Below are 24075 nucleotides of genomic sequence, written 5' to 3'. Positions count from 1 at the left end.
TGAAAGCTTCCAATATCTTGGTAGCCAAATGGCGTCAGACGGCGGTACCAAGATCGACATAGGCGCACGGATCAAGAAAGCAAGGGCTGCCTTTGCGAGTTTAAGAAATATCTGGAAAAACAGGCAGATAAGTGAACGCACCAAAATACGAATTTTCAACTCTAACGTGAAATCTGTGCTGTTATACGCTAGCGAAACATGGTGTGTATCAGTGGAGAACACTCAACGGCTGCAGGTGTTCATTAACAGATGCCTGCGGTATATAATTCGGGCCTGGTGGCCTCACAACTGGATCTCAAACAACGAGCTCCATCGTCGTTGTCACCAGAGGCCGATAACAACAGAAATTCGGAATCGGAAGTGGGGCTGGGTCGGCCACACTCTACGTAGGGGCGGAAACGAAATCTGTAAGCAAGCATTAGACTGGAACCCAGCGGGACATCGCAGCAGAGGCAGACCCAGAGGCTCATGGCGGCGAAGCCTGAATAAAGAAATAAAAGAAGTCGACCGAAATCTAACCTGGCAACAGGTTAAAGCGATAGCCGGGCATCGCTCAGGATGGAGATCTTTCAAGTCGGCCCTTTGCACCACCGGAGGTGTACAGGATCCATAAGTAAGTAAGTAAGTCAGGACATAGCACCTACACACAAAAATTACCAAAGGCTGAAAGCGTGTCGCGGCTCTAGTTCCATAAAAAAAATATCGACATTAAAAACAACACTATCCTCTGGTCAAATCCGCGGCCATGTCCGACATCCTTCATTTTCTGGCCATCCGCAAGATGCTCCCAGTCGAACTTGATTCTATAGTATACAACATTAGAGCTTTGAAAACTGTTATCATACCTTATATTTTTCGTAAAAAGATCCTGATTCATTGAGGCATATCGTAAAATCTGGCGTTTACGGCATTTATGCAATTATCTATTCAACATAGGTCAATCACGCAAATATTAGTTTTTATTATAAGTGACAATTTTCCCAAATGGATCTCGATTATACGAAGCGTATTATATGTTATGTAATTTTGGCGTTTACGCCACTTATGCAATTATCAATTTAACATAGGTCAATAATGCAACTAGTAGAAAAACTAGTTTACAACCGTTTCCCCAAAGACACCATTGAGTTAGAACTTGTAGAATGTAAGTTATGACCCGTAGCTCCATACGTTCGAAGCACTGTGCGGTGCCCCCAGACGCGAATATTATCGCACTTTCATGAACCTCCGTGGTTTTCTCACGAAAAGAAAGCTTAGAGCACCAGGAAAAGGATACGGGGTGTTTTAAAATCTTTCATCGGTGAAATTTTGAATACGCCCTATTTTAAAATTGTATGGTTTTTCCCATATACATACATGTTAGCTGCAAAATATAAATATATAGTGCTATATATACAGTATTTTTGAAATGCCAGTAGCAATACGAAATCTTCCAAATAAATGAATGTTCTTCGACATTCGGGTAATGTGTCCAGCCCACGTAGGTCTGTCATACATTAAGATTGGTCGAACTATAAATCTGATGGAACAACATCGATCACGAAAAGCGCCCCAACTTAGTTTGCGTTCTGTGTTTGGAAAGGAAATCCTAATAAAAGATGTGTGTAAATGCCAATTCACTATTGCATTATCACGATAAATTCAGCGAATTTTATTGGATAAAAGGGATTCTAAGTAAAGTGTGACATGTAAAAATAATATATTAAAACAAGCATAAGATATTCGCTTTGCTAATGCATAAGTAATTGTCTGAGCACAAAGATGTAAAATTGAATGATTATAAAAAACAAATCATTGGTTACAAAAACCTACACGGACAGATAAATCAACCCAAAACTTGAGTTCAAAATACTTCAATTTACTCAAAATTTGGTTAGTTTCCCCTTTCTTTCCCATGATAAAAAGAGAGCAAGACGCAAGCACCTCACCGGGGTAGTTCGGCCCAGCAACCCAGACAACCCGTATGCAATCTTTACACGGTAAGCTTAGCAAGTTATTCCATCCAAATTACTTGATTTTTAGAACATGGCTAGTTTCACTCACTTAAATGAGTAGATCCACTTACTCTCCCAAAATGGGTAAATTTTCCAGCAGAGGGAAAGAGATAGCAAACAAAAGTATCTATTAATGAGTAAACGAGTTTCTCCGTGTATTGAAATTAGCCATGTTTCAAAAATCAAGTAATTTGGATGGAATGCAGCTGAGTAATAAACGCTAAAAATAAGAATATTAATGATGTCTTTTCCCTATTGTTTGCTTTTGGACAAGTTTTAGAATGATTGAAATGCGATATTTTCAGTTTTAAACAATAGAACTTGCTAAGCTTACCGTGTACCGATTGCATAGGTATTGAGTCTTTTGCTAGATTTTTGTAACCAGTGATTTGTTTTTATTATAATCATACAATTTTACATATCTGTGCTCAGGCTTTGACAATTGCTGATGCATTAGGAAAGCGAATATTTTATGCTTGTTTTAATTTATTATGTTTACATGTGACACCCTTTTCTTACAATACCTACACAGATAAAAATATGTTGTGATTTTAAATGTATTTTCATGCACATATTTTGAGCATGCAAAAATACTCAAAATTCAATCGATATTAGTGTTCTTCCAAATTAAAATGAATTCAAACTGTGCTTGCTTGTAAAATTCAATCAAATTCAATTGGATATCGAATGTTTATTCGTTTGTTTGGGTCAGCTGCAATTGTACACGTCATTGAATTTTCAAAATTATTAGCTGTGTATTATCCAATAAAATTCGTTGAATTTATTTTGATAATGCAATAGTGAAATGGCATTTGCACACACAATATAAAATGATATCTTTTCCAAACACAGAACGCAAAGTAAGTTGGGGTGCTTTTCGTGATCGATCTTCATGACTATTGGGAACATATCACTTACTCAATATCATAACATGTCTTGACATATGGGTTTATTGCCATGAAAACATTGAATTGTCTAATCTGGAGAGTGCTCTGCAATTAAGTGCAAAAACTTACGCGTCCAGCACTATTGTTCCATGAGATTTATAGTTCGACCAATCTTAATGTATGACAGACCTAAGTGGGCTGGACACATTACCCGAATGTCGAAGACCATTAATTTATTTGGAAGATTTCGTATTGCTACTGGCATTTCAACAATAGTTGATTTAATTACTATTGGAAAGGTAAGCACTATATATTTATATTTTGCAGCTAACATGTATGTATATGGGAAAAGCCATACAATTTTAAAATAGGGCGTATTCAAAATTTCACCGATGAAAGATTTTAAAATACTCCGTATCCTTTTCCTGGTGCTCTCAGCTTTCCTTTCGTGAGAAAACCACGGAGGTTCATGAAAGTGCGATAATATTCGCTTCTGGGGGCACCGTGTGGAAGTAGGGTTTGGCTTTAGATTTTGCAAGGGTTTGTGCGCCTAATATTCCGTCAAAGAAATCATGGAATTGGAATTCATAGAAGGTAAGATGTGGAAGGTGTTTACATAGGTTCAGCTTTCCTTTCTTTTCGGCAGTGTGATTTCCTGAAACATTTTTTATTGAACTCTGGATAGATTTAGGGTTTGTCAGTATTCCTGGAGAGATTATATTTTATTAGCGCCGGAGTCGATTAAAATTTTAATAATTTGGTTGGTCTCCAGTATGGATGTGGAATCTCTAAATATGGAAGGTAATTCGTGTTCTTCATGTGATTGTCTCTGTCCCGGTGTTCACTAAAAAGTTATCAATAATTCATCTTCTTCTTTTTCTTCTTCTGAGTCGCTGTTTTCTAGTTCTTGATTATTGATGAGTTTTTTGTTGAGCGTTAATCTACTCCTGATGGATGGGTCTATTTCTATCGGGATGGGCTGATTTGACTGTGTGGAATTAGTTGGTTTGTTTTTTGAGGGACCCTGTCTTTCAAATTTGGAGTTTTGTCGGAATGGTTTGGAGGGTTTTGTCTCGGACATGTAAGAGGCAGTAATTTCTTTTGATTTGAATTTACATAAGAATGCGTAGGCATCCTCAATGTTGCTGGGTCTTGCAGCTTGTGCGTACCCGAATAGGGTTCCTCTAGCCGGCTATGAAGGCAGCAAGGCTGTCTTCATCGATGAACGAATTGATGGCTTTCCAGTTGTCTTTGTAAACTTGTTTTTGCTTGGCAAGATTTCTAATACTTTGCACAATTTTTTTTGGTACGTTGATAATATTTGTGTATCGGTGTGTTATCTCCCATTTTATTCTGCCAGAGCTCTTCGAGAGCTCTTGTCTGTTGCCAAGAGCGTTGACTAAAATATCTTTTATAGAATCAAAATCTTGCGGGTTTCCAGCTAGGCATAGAATGTCCTTTGCTTTACCCTGTATTTTGTTCGTCACCGCGGTGTTGTACATGTCAAACAGTGAATCGTTCACATATGGTTTGAACCGATTCAATGTGTTTTCCGCTGTCTGAATCCAGGCGGATAATTGCTTTATATTACCCTCAAAAGTTGGAAGTGATTTTATTGGGTCAGGTATTTTGAATAAATAATCCAAGTTTGTTCTATTAGCATCTAGCGGTGCACTGGACGATGCACTTGCTGACGAAGTTGAGCCGGGCGACATTTCGATCCGGTTACATTTCGTATGATTGCGTCGTGCTCGTTTTGTTTCGCGTTTATTCTCTCTATCGCCTGCATTATTGCGGTTAACTGTTGCGTAATATGTGGGTTACTTTCAGACATCGTTATGTTTTGGAATGGGATGTCTAGGTTTTTAATTGGAATACGCGAATTTTCTGCTGATTCGATTGAATCGTTGTCAGATTCGCTATTTGAATCGGAATCAGATTGGGCTCTGATCCTATTTTTCAGAAGTGCCTTTGTGATATCCAAGGCACTCTTGGCCTTGTTTGTAATTTTAGGCATTAACTGAGAGGGGTTAAAATAATGCACACGTTCTCTTAGAACTCGTGTGTGTATTGTTCAGAAAAACAATTCTCTATGAACATTTATTTTCTGATGGGGAAGAAGCTTCTCTAAGAAAGGCTTAGACCCCGCGGGTAAATTATTCGAAAGATGAATAATAAAAGTACTCACCTAATTGCTGTCGTGGTGGGTCGCGGTTCCGCGGACTTCGACTCCAGCACACCCTAGATGACGCTGGATGATTTCGCTTGTTCTCTCAGAACTCAAGGTACTTTCGGATCAACTGAATTTGGATTTACGAATCCAAATTTTTACACTGTTTTCACACGCCCTTTTTCGAAGCCCGGACGGCTGCGCCAATTACGATACTAAGTCACGTTCGGATTTTAAAAAAAACTAACACTGACATTATTTCTTATTTTACACACTATATTCGATGAATTAAACTGCACTGATTGAAATATAAACTTAGAATGAATCGATAATCGAGCCTCGGGCTCTATTTAATAAGTAAAACTGCTGATCCAGTGTAACTGAGGAATTCCGCTGACTACTGTGGTCTGTTGCTGGGTGCTGGTCGACAATTGCTGACTTTGCTTGGTGCAAAGTCCGATGTTGGGTTGATGGCCTGATGATTCGTTACGATGGCTAACGTAACTATATATTTTGAATTAATGCTTGACGACTGTTGATAGATAATGGAACGTGTAGTTATCCGGCTGAGCAGTCTTGTAACGCAGCAAAAACAAGTTTACTTCTGCATCAGACGGTTTTGGTAATTTACTTTACCTTTTTTAAGGATTGGAAAGTTGTTTTTATATGTAAAAATTTAAAAAAATAAAAGAAAAACAATTTTTACAAAAACAATAAAATAAATTACCGAAATCGTCGGATGCGCCCTCTACTTTTTTGAAAATTCGAAAAAAAAATCGGGACAACTAAAATGCGTGGAAAAAGAAAAGAAAGTTATTGGTTGTTAATCAATAGGTACTTGATTGTTTTCAATAGTTTATCTATCCAGCTTTTTACGAGTCGGTGCCATAATACTTTGAATCACCCCTTTTGACACATGCTGTATCCACTATAATATTTATAGATGGGTCTTAGCAATCGGTGATTCGTTGAATTTTTTGTAAAAAAAATTTCAATTGTCATAATTCTACTTGGATTTCGAGCACATATTCAAAACTTGGTTTAACATTTTGTCCATCAAAATATATTATTAATTTGCACTTCTTTTAGGTATCCAAGATAATATAAGCTTGGCTGGCGTTTGAATTAATGTTTATTGAGCTAACCTCAAGGCTTCCCTGCATTATTTCTATAATAAAGGACACGAGCGTTCTACGTCAGTGTGATATTATATAACTATCAATGTTTTGTAAAATCTATGATTTTGGGGCTTCAAAATGTTACTCGGATATCGCGATGCTAATTCATCTATCGCACAGATTAGTGAATGACATCATTGTTGTAGTTATCTCATCTAACATACAAAGTGCCTACCTGAATGATCGTCTTGAAGCCTCGCGTCTCCAAGCTTAATTAACTGACAAAATGCAATATGTACTATTACAAAAAAGCTTTTGGGAGGAAGAGCATAGAGGAAAACAATTTTTCCCACATGGGCGTTTTTGATTATTAGACGAGACGAGATACGAACTAGATGAACTAGATGCTCTTATGTGCGATGCGTGGTCGATTAACAAAAGAATTACCGAATGAATCATCTTACACCTCAGTCGTAAGATACTAGCAATTTTGAAATAAATCACGTAATTTGAAACTTAATTAATCGTAGAATTTCAGGAGAATTAATCTTTAATTTAAGCTCGGAAGCTTCAACTAGGATTAGGATTAGGATTAAAATATAAATAGCTGCAAAGGGCTTCGTCGTAAAGAGCCGACACGGGAGTTTCGGCTTGTTCCTAGAGCCAAAGAAAACGTTTCATGGCACAGGCCAACCAGACGAGCTCTGAATTTTGAACACCAAAGTTGATACCAATGAAATTTCGTAACCGTTACTGACACCATTCAGCGTGGCTTTAAGGCTATTTATAAAATGAAATCCCTAAAATAGAAAATTGATTAGCAATATATATAGGTATTAAAGAAAAATAATTTCCTTGTTGTTTAAAAATAAACAACATGCAAAATCTCGATGGTAACGGGGAGATCAAAACTCTATTTCAAGGCTACCAAGATATTATTTAAATTTAAGTTCACAGCATGTGTCAAATTCGATTCACCCCTTGTTAGTTTATGGCTAGCGTAAAAAGCTGGATTTGTGTTAAAAATTGATAAGAAAATTATTTTGAGCTTTTTAGTGGAATGTTTTCACCTGTCATAAGACGAGTTTGAACAATCCCATTGAATTCCACCACTTAATTGTATCCTGACAGATACGTATTTCGACCTCAACAGTAAGGCCGTCTTCAGTGTCTTGTACTTGACTCGACTTGAAGAAAATGATCGCAGCTTACACTATTTATACTATGCGTAGGTATAATAATTTATCTAGGTACTTATCTTACTACGGTGCTTATTTCTACTCGCTTGATGCTTAGGTATAAACTTGAAGAGCCAGGAGCTACCATTTCCTTGATCTTTATTCAACAACCGCGTTTGTACCTGTCGGTAGATTTCCAAGCTCTCAGCAACATCAAGTTTCCACGGAGAAGAGACATTTCTTAAAATTTTAATGTTTGATGTCGTAATTGAATGATTTTCCTGATATACATGTTCAGCTACCTTAGACCTAAACTCATAATTTAATCCCTTATCAGTTTCCCTCTTAGCCTTACTTACTTCTGCAATATGTTCTTTGAACCTTACATCTAACGATCTTTTGTTTGACCTACATATGCTTTATCACACTGTGAACAATTAATTTGATAAACACCGGCCTTGTTTAACATTTCTACTCTATCCTTTGTGGAGCCCAACAGTGTCTTCAGTTGATTGCTTCTGCTGGAGAATACTAAATCGATGCCGAATTTCCTCAGTCGATGGCGTAGCTGGTGGGTGATGTGTCGATCATAGGGGACCGATACCCTCTTCAGCGGTTCATCGATCGGTGTTAGTGTTGTCAGTTCGTTTTTCCGTAGGTTCCTCTGCTTCTTGTTGATGATTGCTTGTATTGTTCTTTCCTTGTATCCATTGATCTCTTTGTTTCCAAGATGTGTTGTAGCTCCTTCGTTTTTCCTTCTTCGCTCAGGGAATCGTCTGCATCCTGTGGATCATGTGATGAAAAGCTGCCATTTTGTGCTGATACGAATGATTTGATGTGTATGGGATGACTCTCATGGTGTTGGTGGGCTTCCTGTAGATTTCGAAGTCTAATGTTGCATTTGTTCCTTGATAACCAGTAGATCCAAGAAAGGTAATTTACCTTCCTTTTCCTCCTCGTGGGTGAATTTGATGTCTTTATGCACGTTGTTTATCGCTTCCAAAATCCTGGGTAGATCTTTCCGGTTGATGATGCTGAAAATGTCGTCCACGTATCTCCACCACTTCTCAGGTAGTACTCCTTGTTCCTCTAGGTTGTCCTCCAAATTCGCCATGAATAATTCGCACAAAAACGGTGATAGCGGATTTCCCAGGTGCACCCTTCGTTTGTTTGTAGAAGCTTCCACGGAATGTAAAAGTAGTTCTCATTCATGCATAATCTTGCAAGCTTGAGATACATCTTTACCTTTCCTCGCCATGTTGTATCCGTCCGTTGTCCTGGTAGCCAATCCTCCAAAGGGTTCAGAGCATCCTTCACTGGAACGCTTGGGAACAATGCCGCTACGTCGAATCGAATGATACCATGATGTCCTCTTCTCCGATGTTTCCTGATTCCAATATCCTCTTGGTGAACTCCTAGGGTGTTTACAACTGAGTCTGCTGAAGGAGAACGACATTCTCTGGAACTCCTTGACTAACCACTTGGCCAAGTTTTGTGTAGGGATCCCAGGATCCACTGATGAAACTATTTCTCGCATCTCTGTACCTGGCTTATGTATCTTTGGTAGTCCTTTGATCCTTGGTAAAACAGGGTTCGTCATTTTAACGCAAGCTTCTCCGATGATCGTCTTGCATTCCTTTATCAGTTTATCCGGAAGTCGGATTAGTGGGTCACCTCTCAAATGCCTGTATGGTCCTCCGTTGATTTTTGTCGTCATCTGTTCATCGTAGTCCTCTTTGTCCATTATCACCACTGCGTTTCCTTTGTCCGCCTTCATAGCGTAGTAAACTGGTTTCTCCTTTAACTCCTTTAAAATCTCCTCTCTTCTTTGTTCGATGTCCCATGATGTCCTGCTTTGATGGCGTCTGCTACGATGTTTCTCACGCTATTCTGGTCCCGTTGTACAACATATCGTGAAATCGCTGTCTCAGTATCCACGATTATCTGCTCTAGGTCCGCTTTCTTCTGGGTTGTCGCATACCCTAACCCCTTGTTGAGGTGTGCTCATTGTTCCTCCGTAAACTGCTGTGTCGAACGGTTAACAACGAATCCCTCGATCATTTGTACTGTGGAGTTAGTCGTTCTACCTTCCGTCGCTGATTTCAATCGTCGAATGGTCTCCTCTTCATGTCCGCTTCACACTCTTCGGTCCGCTGTACCTTCTCTAGGAATATGTCGAAAAGAATCTTGGTTCTCCTTTGCCAGCTTGAGGTGCAGGTTGTAACTCTATCAGTTCAACGTAGCTTGGCATGGTGTCCCATGATTGACAACTTCAACAAATCCGATTCCGCCCTCTTACTGATAGATTTTGGGATGTGAGCTCCCATCTTAATCCTATAGGCTGACAGAGTCAGCCTCTCGAATGGCACTTCTTAAGTGGAAGCCCAAACAAACGACCTGCGATCCTCCTCTTCAAATCTATAAAAATTACTACGCTCGTTCGCTTGGATGCCATTTGATAAGAAAATTATTTTGAGTGGTGGAGATGTTTTCACCTGGACGAGTTTGAGCATCAATCAAGAAGATCCACCCAGGATTTAATTGATATCCTGACAGATACGTATTTCGACCTCAACAGTAAGGCCGTCTTCAGTGTCTTGTTGACTCGACTTGAACAAATGATCAACATTACACTATTTATACTATGCGAAGGTATAATAATTTATCTAGGTACTTATCTTACTACGGTGCTTATTTCTACAGGATGCAGATGATTCTGTGCTTGAAGAAGGTATAAACTTGAAGAGCCAGGAGCTACCATTTCCTTGATCTTTATTCAACAACCGCGTTTGGACCTACAAGGAAAGAACAATTTCAAGCTCTCAACAACATCAAGTTTCCACGGAAAACGAGACATTTCTTAAAATTCGATTAATGTTTGATGTCGTAATTGAATGATTTTCCTGATACGCCATGTTCAGCTACCTTAGACCTAGCAACAATCATGAATTTAATCCCTTATCAGTTTCCCTCTTATCCTTAAATTCTGCAATATGTTCTTTGAACCTTACATCTAACGATCTTTTGTTTGTTCAAAGATATACTTTGCAGAACAATTAATTTGATAAACTGATAAGGCCTTATTTATGATTTCTATCCTTTGTGGAGCCCAACAGTGTCTTCAGTTGATTGCTTCAATTGCTGGAGATCATACTAAATCGATGCCGAATTTCCTCAGTCGATGGCGTAACTTGATGTTGCTGAGAGCTTGGGGACCGATACCCTTCAGCGGTTCATCCATAGGTGTTAGTGTTGTCAGTTCGTTTTCCGTAGGTTCCTCTGCTTCTTGTTGATGATTGCTTGTATTGTTCTTTCCTAGATCCATTGATCCGCTGTTTCCAAGATGTGTTGTAAGCTCCTTCGTTTTCCTTCAAGTCGCTCCAGGGAATCGTCTGACATCCTGTGGATCATGTGATGAAATACTGCCATTTGTGCTGATACGAATGATTTGATGTCAATGGGGATGACTCTCATGGTGTTGGTGGGCTTCCTGTAGATTTCGAAGTCTAATGTTGCATTTGTTCCCTTGATAGCCAGTAAATCCAAGAAAAGGTAATTTACCTTCTTTTTCCTCCTCGTGGGTGAATTTGATGTCTTTTATGCACGTTGTTTATCGCTTAAGAATCCTGGGTAGATCTTTCCGGTTGATGATGAAAATGTCGTCCACGTATCTCCACCACTTCTCAGGTAGTACTCCTTGTTCCTCTAGGTTGTCCTCCAAATTCGCCATGAATAATTCGCACAAGTTAGAGAGGTTGATAGCGGATTTCCATACCTGCACCCTTCAAGTTTGTTTGTAGAAGCTTCCACGGACATATTAAAGTAGTTCTCATTCATGCATAATCTTGCAAGAGGAGACTTGAAGAAATTTACCTTTCTACGCCATGTTGTATCCGTCCGGAAGGTCCTAGTAGCCAATCCTCCAAAGGTTCAGAGCATCCTTCACTGGAACGCTTGGGAACAATGCAGTTTACGTCGAGGATACAATTAGCACCTCTTCTCCGATGTTAGGGTGATTCCAATATCCTCTTGGTGAACTCCTGGGTGTTTACAATCTGATCTGCTGAGACAGCGATTTCACGGCATACTCTGGAACTCCTTGAATACTTGAGAAACATCGTAGCAGACGCCATCAAAGCAGGGACATCATGGGACATCGAACAAAGACGAGAGGAGGATTTTAAAGGAGTTAAAGGAGAAACCAGTTTACTACATGAAGGCGGACAAAGGAAACGCAGTGGTGATAATGGACAAAGAGGACTACGATGAACAGATGACGACAAAAATCAACGGAGGACCATACAGGCATTTTGAGAGTGGACCATTACCGGACTAATCCGACTTACGGATAAAACGATAAAGGGAATGCAAGACGATCATCGGAGAAGCCCGCGTTAAAAATGACGAACCCTGTTTTACCAAGGATCAAAGGACTACCAAAGATACATAAGCCAGGTACAGAGATGCGAGAAATAGTTTCATCAGTGGATCCCCTACACAAAACTTGGCCAAGTGGTTAGTCAAGGAGTTCCAGAGTATGCCGAAGCCGTTCTTAGCAGATCAGTTGTAAACACCCAGGAGTTCACCAAGAGGATATTGAATCAGGAAACATCGGAGAAGAGGACATCATGGTATCATTCTGACGTAGCGGCATTGTTCCCAAGCGTTCCAGTGAAGGATGCTCTGAACCTTTTGGAGGATTGGCTACTAGGACAACGGATTGATACAACATGGCGAGGAAAGGTAAAGATGTATCCAAGCTTGCAAAGATTATGCATGAATGAGAACCACTTTACATTCCGTGGAAGCTTCACAAACAAACGAAGGGTGCACCTATGGGAAATCCGCTATCACCGTTTTTTAAAGGAATTATTCATGGCGAATTTGGAGGACAACCTAGAGGAACAAGGAGTACTACCCGAGAAATGGTGGAGATACGTGGACGACATTTTCAGCATTATCAACCGGAAAGATCTACCCAGGATTGTAGAAGCGATAAACAACGTGCATAAAGACATCAAATTCACCCACGAGGAGGAAAAGCAATGTAAATTACCTTTCTTGGATCTACTGGTTATCAAGGGAACAAATGCAACATTAGACTTCGGAATCTACAGGAAGCCTACCAATACCATGAGAGTCATCCCATACACATCAAATCATTCGTATCAGCATACAATGGTAGCTTTTCATCACATGAACCACAGGATGCAGACGATCCTCCTGAGCGAAGAAGGAAAAACGAAGGAGCTACAACACATCATGGAAGCAGCGAAGATCAACGGATACAAGGAAAGAACAATACCTACAATCAATCATCAACAAGAAGCAGAGGAGCCTACGGAAAACGAAACTGACAACACTAACACCGATCGATGAACCGCTGAAGAGGGTATCGGTCCCCTATGATCGACACATCACCCACCAGCCACGCCATCGACTGAGAAATTCGGCATCGATTTAGTATTCTCCAGCAGAAGTAATCAACTGAAAACACTGTTGGGCTCCACAAAGGATAGAGTAGAAATGTTGAATAAGGCCGGGGTTTATCAAATTAATTGTTCACAGTGTGACAAAGTATATGTAGGTCAAACAAAAAGATCGTTAGATGTAAGGTTCAAAGAACATATCGCAGAAGTAAGTAAGGCCAAAAGGGAAACTGATAAGGGATTAAATTATGAGTTTAGGTCTAAGGTAGCTGAACATGTATATCAGGAAAATCATTCAATTACGACATCAAACATTAAAATTTTAAGAAATGTCTCTTCTCCGTGGAAACTTGATGTTGCTGAGAGCTTGGAAATCTACCGACAGGTACAAACGCGGTTGTTGAATAAAGATCAAGGAAATGGCTCTTCAAGTTTATACCTAAGCATTGCACATCAAGCGAGTAGAAATAAGCACCGTAGTAAGATAAGTACTCAGATAAATTATTATACCCATACGCATAGTATAAATAGTGAAAGCTGCGATCATTTTCTTCAAGTCGAGTCAAGTACAAGACACTGAAGACGGCCTTACTGTTGAGGTCGAAATTCATCTGTCAGGATACAATTAAGTGGTGGAATTCAATGGGATTGTTCAAACTGTCTTATGACAGGTGAAAACATTCCACTAAAAAGCTCAAAATAATTTTCTTATCAAAATGGTATCCAAGCCGAACGAGCGTAGTACTTTTATAGATTTGAAGAGGAGGATCGCAGGTATTTAAGGACGTGGCCTTCTTAAGAAGTGCGAAAGGAGAGGCTGACCCCTGTCAGCCATAGGATTAAGATGGGAGCTCACATCCCAAAATCTATCAGTAAGAGGGCGGAATCGGATTTGTTGAAGTTGTCAATCAGGACACTATGCCAAGCTAGAGGTTGAACTAGAGTGCTACAACCTGCACCTCAAGCTGGCAAAGGAGAACCAAGATTCTTTCGACATATTCCCAAAGAAGGTACAGCGGGCCGAAGAGTGAAGCGGACAGGAAGAGGAGACTGCACAAGAAGAAATTGACCATTCTACGAGGGAAATCAGCGACGGAAGGTAGAACGACTAACCCCACAGTACAAATGATCGAGGATTCGTTGTTAACCGTTCGACACAGCAGTTTATCCGGAGGAACAATTAGCACACCTCAACAAGGGGTTAGGGTATGCGACAACCCAGAAAGCGGATCTAGAGCAGATAATCGTGGATACTGAGACAGCGATTTCACGAAATGTTGATCAACAGGACCAGAATAGCGTGAGAAACATCGTAGCAGACGCCATCAAAGCAGGACATCATGGGACATCGAACAAAGACGAGAGGAGGATTTTAAAGGAGTTAAAGGAGAAACCAGTTTACTACATGAAGGCGGACAAAGGAAACGCAGTAGTGATAATGGACAAAGAGGACTACGATGAACAGATGACGACAAAAATCAACGGAGGACCATACAGGCATTTGAGAGTGGACCTTTACTACCCGGACTAATCCGACTTACGGATAAAACGATAATAGATTGCAAGACGACCATTGGAGAAGCTGACAGTAAAAATTAGGAACCCTGTTTTTCCAAGAATCGAAGGACTACCAAAGATACATAAACCAGGAAAAAAGATGCGTGAAATAATTTCATCAGTGGGATCCTTTACAAAACTTGGCCTCCAAGTTCGATGTCCAGATGTATGCTTTCCTCAGCAGATTGTAAACACCCAGGAGTTCACCAAGAGGATATTGGAATCAGGAAACATCGGAGAAGAGGACATCATGGTATCATGCTCTAGACCGCTTTCTGGCATTGTCGCATACCCTAAGCGTTCCAGTGCTAATTGATGCTCTGAAACTGCTGTGTCGAGGATTGGCTACTAGGACAACGGACGGATACAACATGGCGAGGAAAGGTAAGATGTATCTCAAGCTTGCAAGATTATGCATGAATGAGAACTACTTTACATTCCGTGGAAGCTTCTACAAACAAACGAAGGGTGCACCTATGGGAAATCCGCTATCACCGTTTTTGTGCGAATTATTCATGGCGAATTTGGAGGACAACCTAGAGGAACAAGGAGTACTACCGAGAAGTGGTGGAGATACGTGGACGACATTTTCAGCATCATCAACCGGAAAGATCTACCCAGGATTTTTGGAAGCGATAAACAACGTGCATAAAGACATCAAATTCACCCACGAGGAGGAAAAGGAAGGTAAATTACCTTTCTTGGATCTACTGGGATCTCAAGGAACAAATGCAACATTAGACTTCGAAATCTACAGGAAGCCCACCAACACCATGAGAGTCATCCCATACACATCAAATCATTCGTATCAGCACAAAATGGCAGCTTTTCATCACATGATCCACAGGATGCAGACGATTCCCCTGAGCGAAGAAGGAAAAACGAAGGAGCTACAACACATCTTGGAAACAGCGAGGATCAATGGATACAAGGAAAGAACAATACAAGCAATCATCAACAAGAAGCAGAGGAACCTACGGAAAAACGAACTGACAACACTAACACCGATCGATGAACCGCTGAAGAGGGTATCGGTCCCCTATGATCGACACATCACCCCCCAGCTACGCCATCGACTGAGGAAATTCGGCATCGATTTAGTATTCTCCAGCAGAAGCAATCAACTGAAGACACTGTTGGGCTCCACAAAGGATAGAGTAGAAATGTTAAATAAGGCCGGGGTTTATCAAATTAATTGTTCACAGTGTGATAAAGTATATGTAGGTCAAACAAAAGATCGTTAGATGTAAGGTTCAAAGAACATATTGCAGAAGTAAGTAAGGCTAAGAGGGAAACTGATAAGGGATTAAATTATGAGTTTAGGTCTAAGGTAGCTGAACATGTATATCAGGAAAATCATTCAATTACGACATCAAACATTAAAATTTTAAGAAATGTCTCTTCTCCGTGGAAACTTGATGTTGCTGAGAGCTTGGAAATCTACCGACAGGTACAAACGCGGTTGTTGAATAAAGATCAAGGAAATGGTAGCTCCTGGCTCTTCAAGTTTATACCTAAGCATTAAGCACATCAAGCGAGTAGAAATAAGCACCGTAGTAAGATAAGTACCTAGATAAATTATTATACCTACGCATAGTATAAATAGTGTAAGCTGCGATCATTTTCTTCAAGTCGAGTCAAGTACAAGACACTGAAGACGGCCTTACTGTTGAGGTCGAAATACGTATCTGTCAGGATACAATTAAGTGGTGGAATTCAATGGGATTGTTCAAACTCGTCTTATGACAGGTTAAAAATTGATTATATAGGTATTTAGCAGTCTAATAGAACCCGAAAGATAAGCAAAATATAGATTTTTGTTGTTGAAACAATAAGCTGAAGCTCAGAAGGTACAAAATTTGATGGTGCTCTACAGACACCATGGGCAGGAGAGGGATGAAATGCATAAACCAGATTCGTATTTTTACAGAATTATTCGGTAACAAGTCACTTCAAAAGTGCTTATAATACTTATTACAAAGAAATAGTTTTGAAAAAAGAAAAATTGCAAAACTTGGTTTCTCATTGAAATATAACATTTAACAGGATTAACGTAGAAATCTGAACAGCATCATGCCGAATGCTTCTGGACACGATATCTTTTCGTCATTTAACCAGAGTTCATCCAAAAAGAAGTATGATGAATAGCTTAGTTTTGGCGAATATATAATTGACCTGGCAAGTGAACACAAATAGAGCATTCATTTTTTTGCTCGTGATCCAATAAACATAAATTTCACCAAAACTTGGGCTGAACGAAATACTTCATAACTGTCAAATACGGCGATAATCCTTGCGAAAAGTTTGGCTGAAAATATGAACTGAGAGAATTAACCAGTAAGGCACTTTGGAAGAGAGAAACAACCAATTCTTCTTTACACAAATAAAAAGCTATCAAACCGCAAAACCCAAACACGATAGGCGATGGCAGCGGCCAAAAGCAAATTCACCCCGCTTGCGGCTTACTATTGAATCATAAAATTTGATACCAATTTTCAATAACGACACCACCATCCCGCACAATCTTGGCATCCCTGGCCTGGAACCACACAAAAAACCGCATCCGTAAATTGGAACAAAAAATAAAACTGAGTGTACCGCTCTAACGAACTCCTGAAATATATGGCAGTAGGCTGGTCCATAGGTGATTTTATTCGAAAGTATTTTTTAAATCACTTCAAAGTGGATTTAAAAGATGAGTTCATTCGAATTCCTCGATTTCAGGAAAAAAAACCAATGAAAGAGATTAATTGTTTTTTTTTATGCAGCTTCTTGCTGGCTTCGTTTTAGTTCCAATCTGGTTTAGGAAAAACAAATCTCATTGAAAGAAACAGAAAAAAAATGTCCCTGTAAATGTGAACTAGTCTACGTTGGCCACCACCCGCAGAACCCTTTCTTTGGGCGGTTGGTTTGTGAAAAGTCACCATGGAGGAGAAATGGCTCTCTTTCCAGAACAAATTTTTCATGTTCCAGTTTCACTTCACAAGAAAAGGATAAGTTTGCTTTCAGCTCCTTTTTTTGGTGTGCTGCTCGGAATAAAACCTGGTTGTCCTCGTCGCGATGATTGGGGAAGCGAAGACCAGTTTGGAAACGCTTGCTGTCGAATAATAACAATGTCATCGATTGGGGGTCAAGTTGGAAGAAGTTCCGACCGATCTCGCAGAAAAGCCACTCAGTATATCGATAGGATCCGTTCGTCCGACGTCGTCGTCGCAGGCCGGGGCTCGATGCAGATGACAGGCCACCCAGCCAGCCAACAGCAAGTGGAAAGCCAAGCGAATGAATAAATCTTGTTCGATTTCTTGCTTCCGGGCCTTAACGGCCGTCCGACCCAAGAAAGATGCGACTGTGGATTTTGTAGATGTTTTTATTAGCTCTCGAGCCATATTCAATAAACCAACTTTTCACTTATAGTATTTTTTTTCCTGTTCTCTTCTTTTGCAGATAATCAATAAAAGATGGTAGACGATCTGAGTTGATAAATATGGATTTCAAGGAAATAATACTGCTGCTAGTAAGTAATTTCTTGCGAAAAGTCTTCCGTACAAGGAAACTAATAATGATGAGAGAAGTTTCAAACAGACGTTGTTCGGTGATAGATGAAATGATTGATGACAGTCTTGGATATATATTTTGCACATATTTTCTAAAGCTAGATAGCTAGATAAACTCTCCATAAGTTAATGGAAATTGTCCTTAGGTAATTTAAAAATTTGCTATTATGCAGAACGAAAACAATTTTCTATTTTAAACCAATATTAATTCTGATAAAATAATTTAGGAAAAAAATCACCTGAAAATAATAATACGCAGTCAAGTAATTCAACAACCGGATTAGTGTAAAACCGAGAAGTGGCTAATCAGGGAAATAATTGCAAAAAATAAGAAGTGTTTCGTTTTTCATAATAAACTTAGAACCTTGGAATTCTGTTTACGTCCTCATTTTACGCCCCTCTATACTCAAAATTTGAATTAACGCTCCCCCTTTATACGCTCTATCGACTTCTTGAAATTAAAAAAGTGTGCGTGACTCCGCTGTATTCCTCTCAAAGTGATATTATATTGTGCTTTATTAATGTGTTTTTTACAAAGTGTGCAACTGGTGTGTCAAGTAAAAACAATAAGATTTAAATAACATTTCATCTATAAATTATCATAAGTATTTTAAAATGATCTTCCTATATTAAGTCATGTGACATGTTAAAGCTTTTTATTTTTTTTATTGTCTTTATTAGGGAGACCTTCAGCCTGAGCCTGGCTCGTTTCCGACATGTCAAAGATAACACCATCGGTTGTCTTTTTCTTATTTTAATGGATTTGTCTATGGGAGAGTAAAAAAGTTTCAAGCATTTTTATGAGGCTAATTAAAATCGGTTTCAGAAGCTTTTTTGTAGATTGTAGAATATAATTACATTACATTCGAAGTATTGTTACATGTTGTCATAGGGTTTAGGTAGACCTGTGCGTCGATTAAAATTTTACCGGCGACGGCGTGATAAATCATTTTCAGCCAGCGGCGGCGTCACGCCGTTGATGATCGGCAGCGGCATGGGTCGGTGTAGACTAATTGAATTTTGGTGCACGGGAACTATTATAAATTAATTTGGAAAAACCTAATTATTTCACGTATTGAACACCCTTAACTTAATTTTATTATGGGCCGAGCTGTCAACCTGTGAGCCAACTGCCAAACAGCTTCAAAAATTCTCCGAAATTTCTTCAGAAGTATCTCAACGAATTCCTCAGGATTTTGTCCGTGAGTTTGATGGAAAGCTCATCAAGAAATTCCTCTGAACATTCCATTCCTCTAGATATTTTTGTGGAAGTATCTCCAGAGATTCTTCTGGAAGCTCATCCAGTATTTCGTCCGGAAGTTCCTCCAGGATTTAGTCCGGAAGCCTTCAAGAATTTCGTTCGGAAGTTCCTGAAAGATTTCGTCTTGAAGTTCCTCTAGAAGTTGCTGCAGAATTTCTTAGGAAAGTTCCTCCAGGATTGCGTGTGGAAGTTCCTCCAGGATTTCGTTCGGAAGTTCCTTCAGGATTTCGTGTGGAATATCGTTCAGAATTTCTTACGAAAGTTCCTCCAGGATTTTGTGTGGAAGTTCCTCCAGGATTTCGTTCGGAAGCTCCCCAGTATTTCGTGTGGAAGTTCCTCCAGGATTTTGTCTGGAAGTTCCTTCGGGGTTTCGTCCGGAAGCTCCTCCAGGATTTCGTCTTGAAGTTCCTCTAGAAGTTGCTGCAGAATTTCTTAGGAAAGTTCCACCTGGATTTCGTGTGAAAGTTCCTCGAGGATTTCGTTCGGAAGTTCCTCCAGGATTTCGTGTGGAAGATCGTTCAGAATTTCTTAAGAAAGTTCCTCCAGGATTTCGTGTGGAAGTTCCTCCAAGATTTGGCTCGGAAGCTCCCCAGTATTTCGTGTGGAAGTTCCTCCAGGATTTCGTTTGGAAATTCCTTCGAGATTTCGCCCGGAAGCTCCTCCAGGATTTCGTCTGGATGTTCCTCCAGGACTCCGTTCGGGAGTTCCTCCGGGATGTCCTCCGGAAGTTCCTTCAAAATTTCGTCCAGTAAGTTCTTCCAGGATTTCGTCAGGAAGTTGTTCCAGGATTACGTTCAGAAGTTGCTCCAGAATTTCATCCGAAAGTTCCTCCAGGATTTCGTGGAGAAGTTTGTTCAGAACTTCGTTCGGAAGTTCTTCTAGGATTTCGTCCGGAAGTTTGTCCGGGATTTCATCCGGAAGTTTCTCCAGGATTTCGTCCGGAAGTTCCTCCAGGATGTCGTTCGGAAATTCCTAAAGATTTCGTCTTCAAGTTCCTGCAGGATTTCGTCCAGTTCTTGCAGGATTTCGTCTATGAGATCCTGCAGGATGTCGTCCGAAAGTTCTTCCAGGATTTCATCCAGAAGCTCCTCCAGGATTTTGTCCGAAATTTCTTCAAGGGTGTCGTCCAGAAGTTCCCCCGACCTTTCCAGGAAATTTCTCCGGGATTGCGCCTGGAAGTTCCTCCATGATTTCGTCCAGAGGTTCCTCCAAAACTTCGTACGGAAATTCCTCCAGGATTCTATCCGAAGGTTCCTCAGGATTTCGTGTGGAAATTCATCCAGGAATTCCTCTGAAAGTTCCTCTAGGATTTCGTCCGGATGTTCCTCCAGGATGTCATCCGGATATTCATTCAGGATTTCAAACGGAGGTTCATTCAGGATTTCGTCCAAAAGTTCCTCCAGGATTTCGTGCGGAAGTTCCTCCGGAAATTTCCTCCTGAATTTCGTCTGGAAGTTCCTCCAGGATGTCGTCCAGGAAGTGCCTCCATGAGTTCGTCCAGAAGTTCTTCCAGAAAGTCGACCGGATTTTCCTCCAGGATTTCGTCCGACTGGTTCTCCAGGATTTCATCCAGGCAGTTCTTCCAGGATTTCATCCGAAAGTTCCTCAAGTATTTCGTGTGGAAGTTCTTTCAGGATTTCAGTCTGAATTTCCTCCAGGATTTCGAGCGGAAGTTTCTCCAGGATTTCGTCAGAAAGTTCCTCCAATATATCGTTCGGAAGTTCCTCCAGGATTACTTCCAAAAGTTTCTCCAGATTTCCGAAAGTTCCTGCAGGAGTTCGTGTGGAACTTTCTCCAGGATTACGTATGGCAGTTTCTCCAGGGTTTCGTTCGGAAGTTCCTCCAGGATTTCGCGTGGAAGTTCGTTTATAATTTCGTCCGGAAGTTCCTCCAGGATTTCGTCCAGAAGTTCCTCCAGAATTTCGTCCGGAAGTTCCTCCAGGATGTCATCAAGAAGTTCCTTCAAGAGTTCGTCCGAAAGTTCCTCCAGGATGTCGTCCGGAAGTTCCTCTAAAATTTGGTCCGGCAACTTCTCCAGAGTTCCGTACGAATGTTCTTCAGGATTTCGTCCGGAATTTCCTCCAGAATTTCGTCCGGAAGTTCCTCCAGAATTTTGTCCGGAAGTTGCTTCAGGATTTAGTCCAGAAGCTCCTCTAAGATTTCGTCCGGAAGTTCCTTCAAAATGTCGTCCAGAAGCTCCTTCAGGATTTCGGTCAGAAATTTCCTCCAGGATTTAATCCGGACGTTCCTTCAGGATGCAGCCCGTAAATACCTCCGGGATTTCATCTGAAAGTTCTTCCAGTTCCTCCTCCTCCTATCGTTCGGAAGTTCCTCCAGTATTACTTCCAAAAGTTTCTCCAGATTTCCGAAAGTTCATCCAGGAGCTCGTGTGGAACTTTCTCCAGGATTACGTATGGCAGTTTCTCCAGGGTTTCGTTCGGAAGTTCCTCCAGGATTTCGTGTGGAAGTTCGTTTATAATTTCGTCCGGAAGTTCCTCCAGGATTTCGTCCAGAAGTTCCTCCAGAATTTCGTCCGAAAGTTTCTCCAGGATGTCATCAAGAAGTTCCTTCAAGATTTCGTCCGAAAGTTCCTCCAGGATGTCGTCCGGAAGTTCCTCAAAAATTTGGTCCGGAATCTTCTTCAGAATTCCGTACGAATGTTCCTCAGGATTTCGTCCGGAATTTCCTCCAGAATTTCGTCCGGAAGTTCCTCCAGAATTTTGTCCGGAAGTTCCTTCAGGATTTAGTCCAGAAGCTCCTCTAGGATTTCGTCCGGAAGTTCCTTCAGGATGTCGTCCAGAAGTTCCTTCAGGATTTCGGTCAGGAATTTTCTCCAGAATTTAATCCGGACGTTCCTTCAGGATGTAGCCCGTAAATACCTCCCGGATTTCATCTGAAAGTTCCTCTAGGATGTCGTCCGGAGGTTCCTCCAAAACTTCGTCCGTAAGTTCCTCCAGGATTCCGTCCAGATGTTCATTCAGGAATTGCTGTGGAAGTTCCTCCAGAATTTCGACCGGAAGTTTTCCAGGATTTCGTCCAAAAAGTCCTCCAGAATTTCTGATCAATTTCCGTAACGGAGCCAGTTACTGAAGAATTACCAAGTTGTGTGACCACATATTGGTATAACATTGCATTCCAAGTAGTTCTTGTTGATGACATGTGTTCAAAGTAGTTTACGAACTCGATAGAGTAACGGTCTGCCGGTCAACCTCTGTGACTGGGGCAGTTATTGTAGATAACAAGCTGTGTGACATCATCTTGGTATAAGATTTCATTCTAAGCATTTTTTGGTGTTGTCATGGGTTCTAAGTACAGTCAAACATGCATGGCTCGATATGGAAGGGATCTTCGGCTCATGGAAATGTTGAATAGAAAATGGTTTCGAAGTTGTCTGAAGAGACTATCATTGTAGCCCAGAAAATATTCTTTAATATGGCGTAATTTGCTTCCATGAGTCGATATCGAGCGATTCATGGAGATTTAACTGAGTCTGCGACCTCCATAGAGTCCATATCTGCTGATAATCCTCAGTAAGGTAGGTTGGCAGATATTAAAGTTTTTTTTTGCTTTATTAAAGTGATTTTTCAAATGGCACATCGAGTTCATCACTTAGTTATTAATGAATTAACAAGTTGTGAGCCCTTTTTTGGTATATAGTTGCATTCCAAGTAGCTCTTGTTTTCTCTGTCATTGTTACATCCCATTAATATAAAAATGTGATGGGACCTACCATATTCGTACCATATTCGAACCAAAAGATCTTTCCTCGAGCAGGAGAAAATAACTTAATAATACCTTATTCTGTTATTGATACCATACTGTGTTACAAACTTGCCTTGCATAAGAGATATAATACCAAAGGGTTAATACCAATAATTAGCATGCAAAATATTGCAGGCATAACTAAGGGTATGCGATAAGACACTTTTTCCTAACGAAACGAAACGAAATTCAAAATATCTATGTTGATTCGAAACGAAACGAAATATATATTTACTTCCGAGACTTTGAAACGGTACGAAATCAAGGTCCATTTAATTCAAATTTTACGAAACGAAACGAAATTTTAATTTTTTTCCGCGTATTTTTTATTGAATTGATTTTACATTATGTACGTAATTCTGATTTCATTTATTCAAAGTCAAATAACTGCTTTGCGACCAATACAGTTACAGTAACGGAAGAAGCTGTCTGTGATAAATCGCCACGTTCCCGTTTACCATTGGCGATAAGGCAATACCCCAGCATTTTTGTTACTTTCAAAGGAATTTATCGTGGAGTGTGTGCTCCCGAATCTGATCAATTATATCAGTTCGGGTTTATATCAGTAAGTATATAAAAATATAGGAATTGTGAGATTTTTTGTATTCTGATTCAAATTCTGTTAAAAACCTTATTTCATTTAAGAATTATGTGATTATGGTGAAGAAAACATATAGCAGACGTATTCGCTAATAGAGAATTGTTAGAAGCATACATTTGCATTTTTTTCGTTTTCTTTTGGACATTTCTAACAATACACTGAAGACGTTTTATAGAAGAAATCTAAATACGTATTTGTCGACTCAGAATGGGATTATGTAGTAAGCGTTAATAGAAAAAATTGTATAACATTAAATTTTGAAAACAGTTTTATGGTTTTGTTCAACGGCGCAGCCAAAATTTTTGATAATACACGACCTTACGAGACAGTTTATGTCTATGGTTTAAGTCTTAATTAGCTTCGAAATTTCGCGGAATTTCGTTAAATTTCGTTTTTAGTTTAAGTTCTTCTTATCTAGCGGAATTGTTGTAATTTTTCGAAACGAAACGAATTTAAGAAATCAGGGGTGGCATTGTGCATCTCGATTCGAACGTAATTCTATCGAGTCGAACATGTTTGGCATTACGGGTTTCGATTCGATCTCGAAAACGACTCATCGTTCGA

General features: G+C 40.0%; 1 protein-coding gene across 2 annotated transcripts in view; it reads left to right on the top strand.

Annotated features, from left to right (window-relative positions):
• LOC134212165 (protein madd-4) overlaps positions 1–24075 on the top strand; it is an 803678-nt gene that overhangs the window by 515564 nt on the left and 264039 nt on the right. For both annotated transcript variants that reach the window (XM_062689782.1, XM_062689781.1), the window contains exon 2: positions 17778–17847. In XM_062689782.1, the coding sequence (XP_062545766.1) occupies positions 17818–17847 (30 nt within the window). In that variant the 5' untranslated portion in view covers positions 17778–17817. The remainder of the gene's footprint in view (positions 1–17777; positions 17848–24075) is intronic.

The sequence above is a fragment of the Armigeres subalbatus genome, chromosome 2, assembly GCF_024139115.2.
Source record: "Armigeres subalbatus isolate Guangzhou_Male chromosome 2, GZ_Asu_2, whole genome shotgun sequence".
Classification (NCBI taxonomy): domain Eukaryota; kingdom Metazoa; phylum Arthropoda; class Insecta; order Diptera; family Culicidae; genus Armigeres; species Armigeres subalbatus.
Note: the sequence above shows the minus strand (reverse complement) of the source record. Positions and strands in the feature narration are given on the sequence as shown.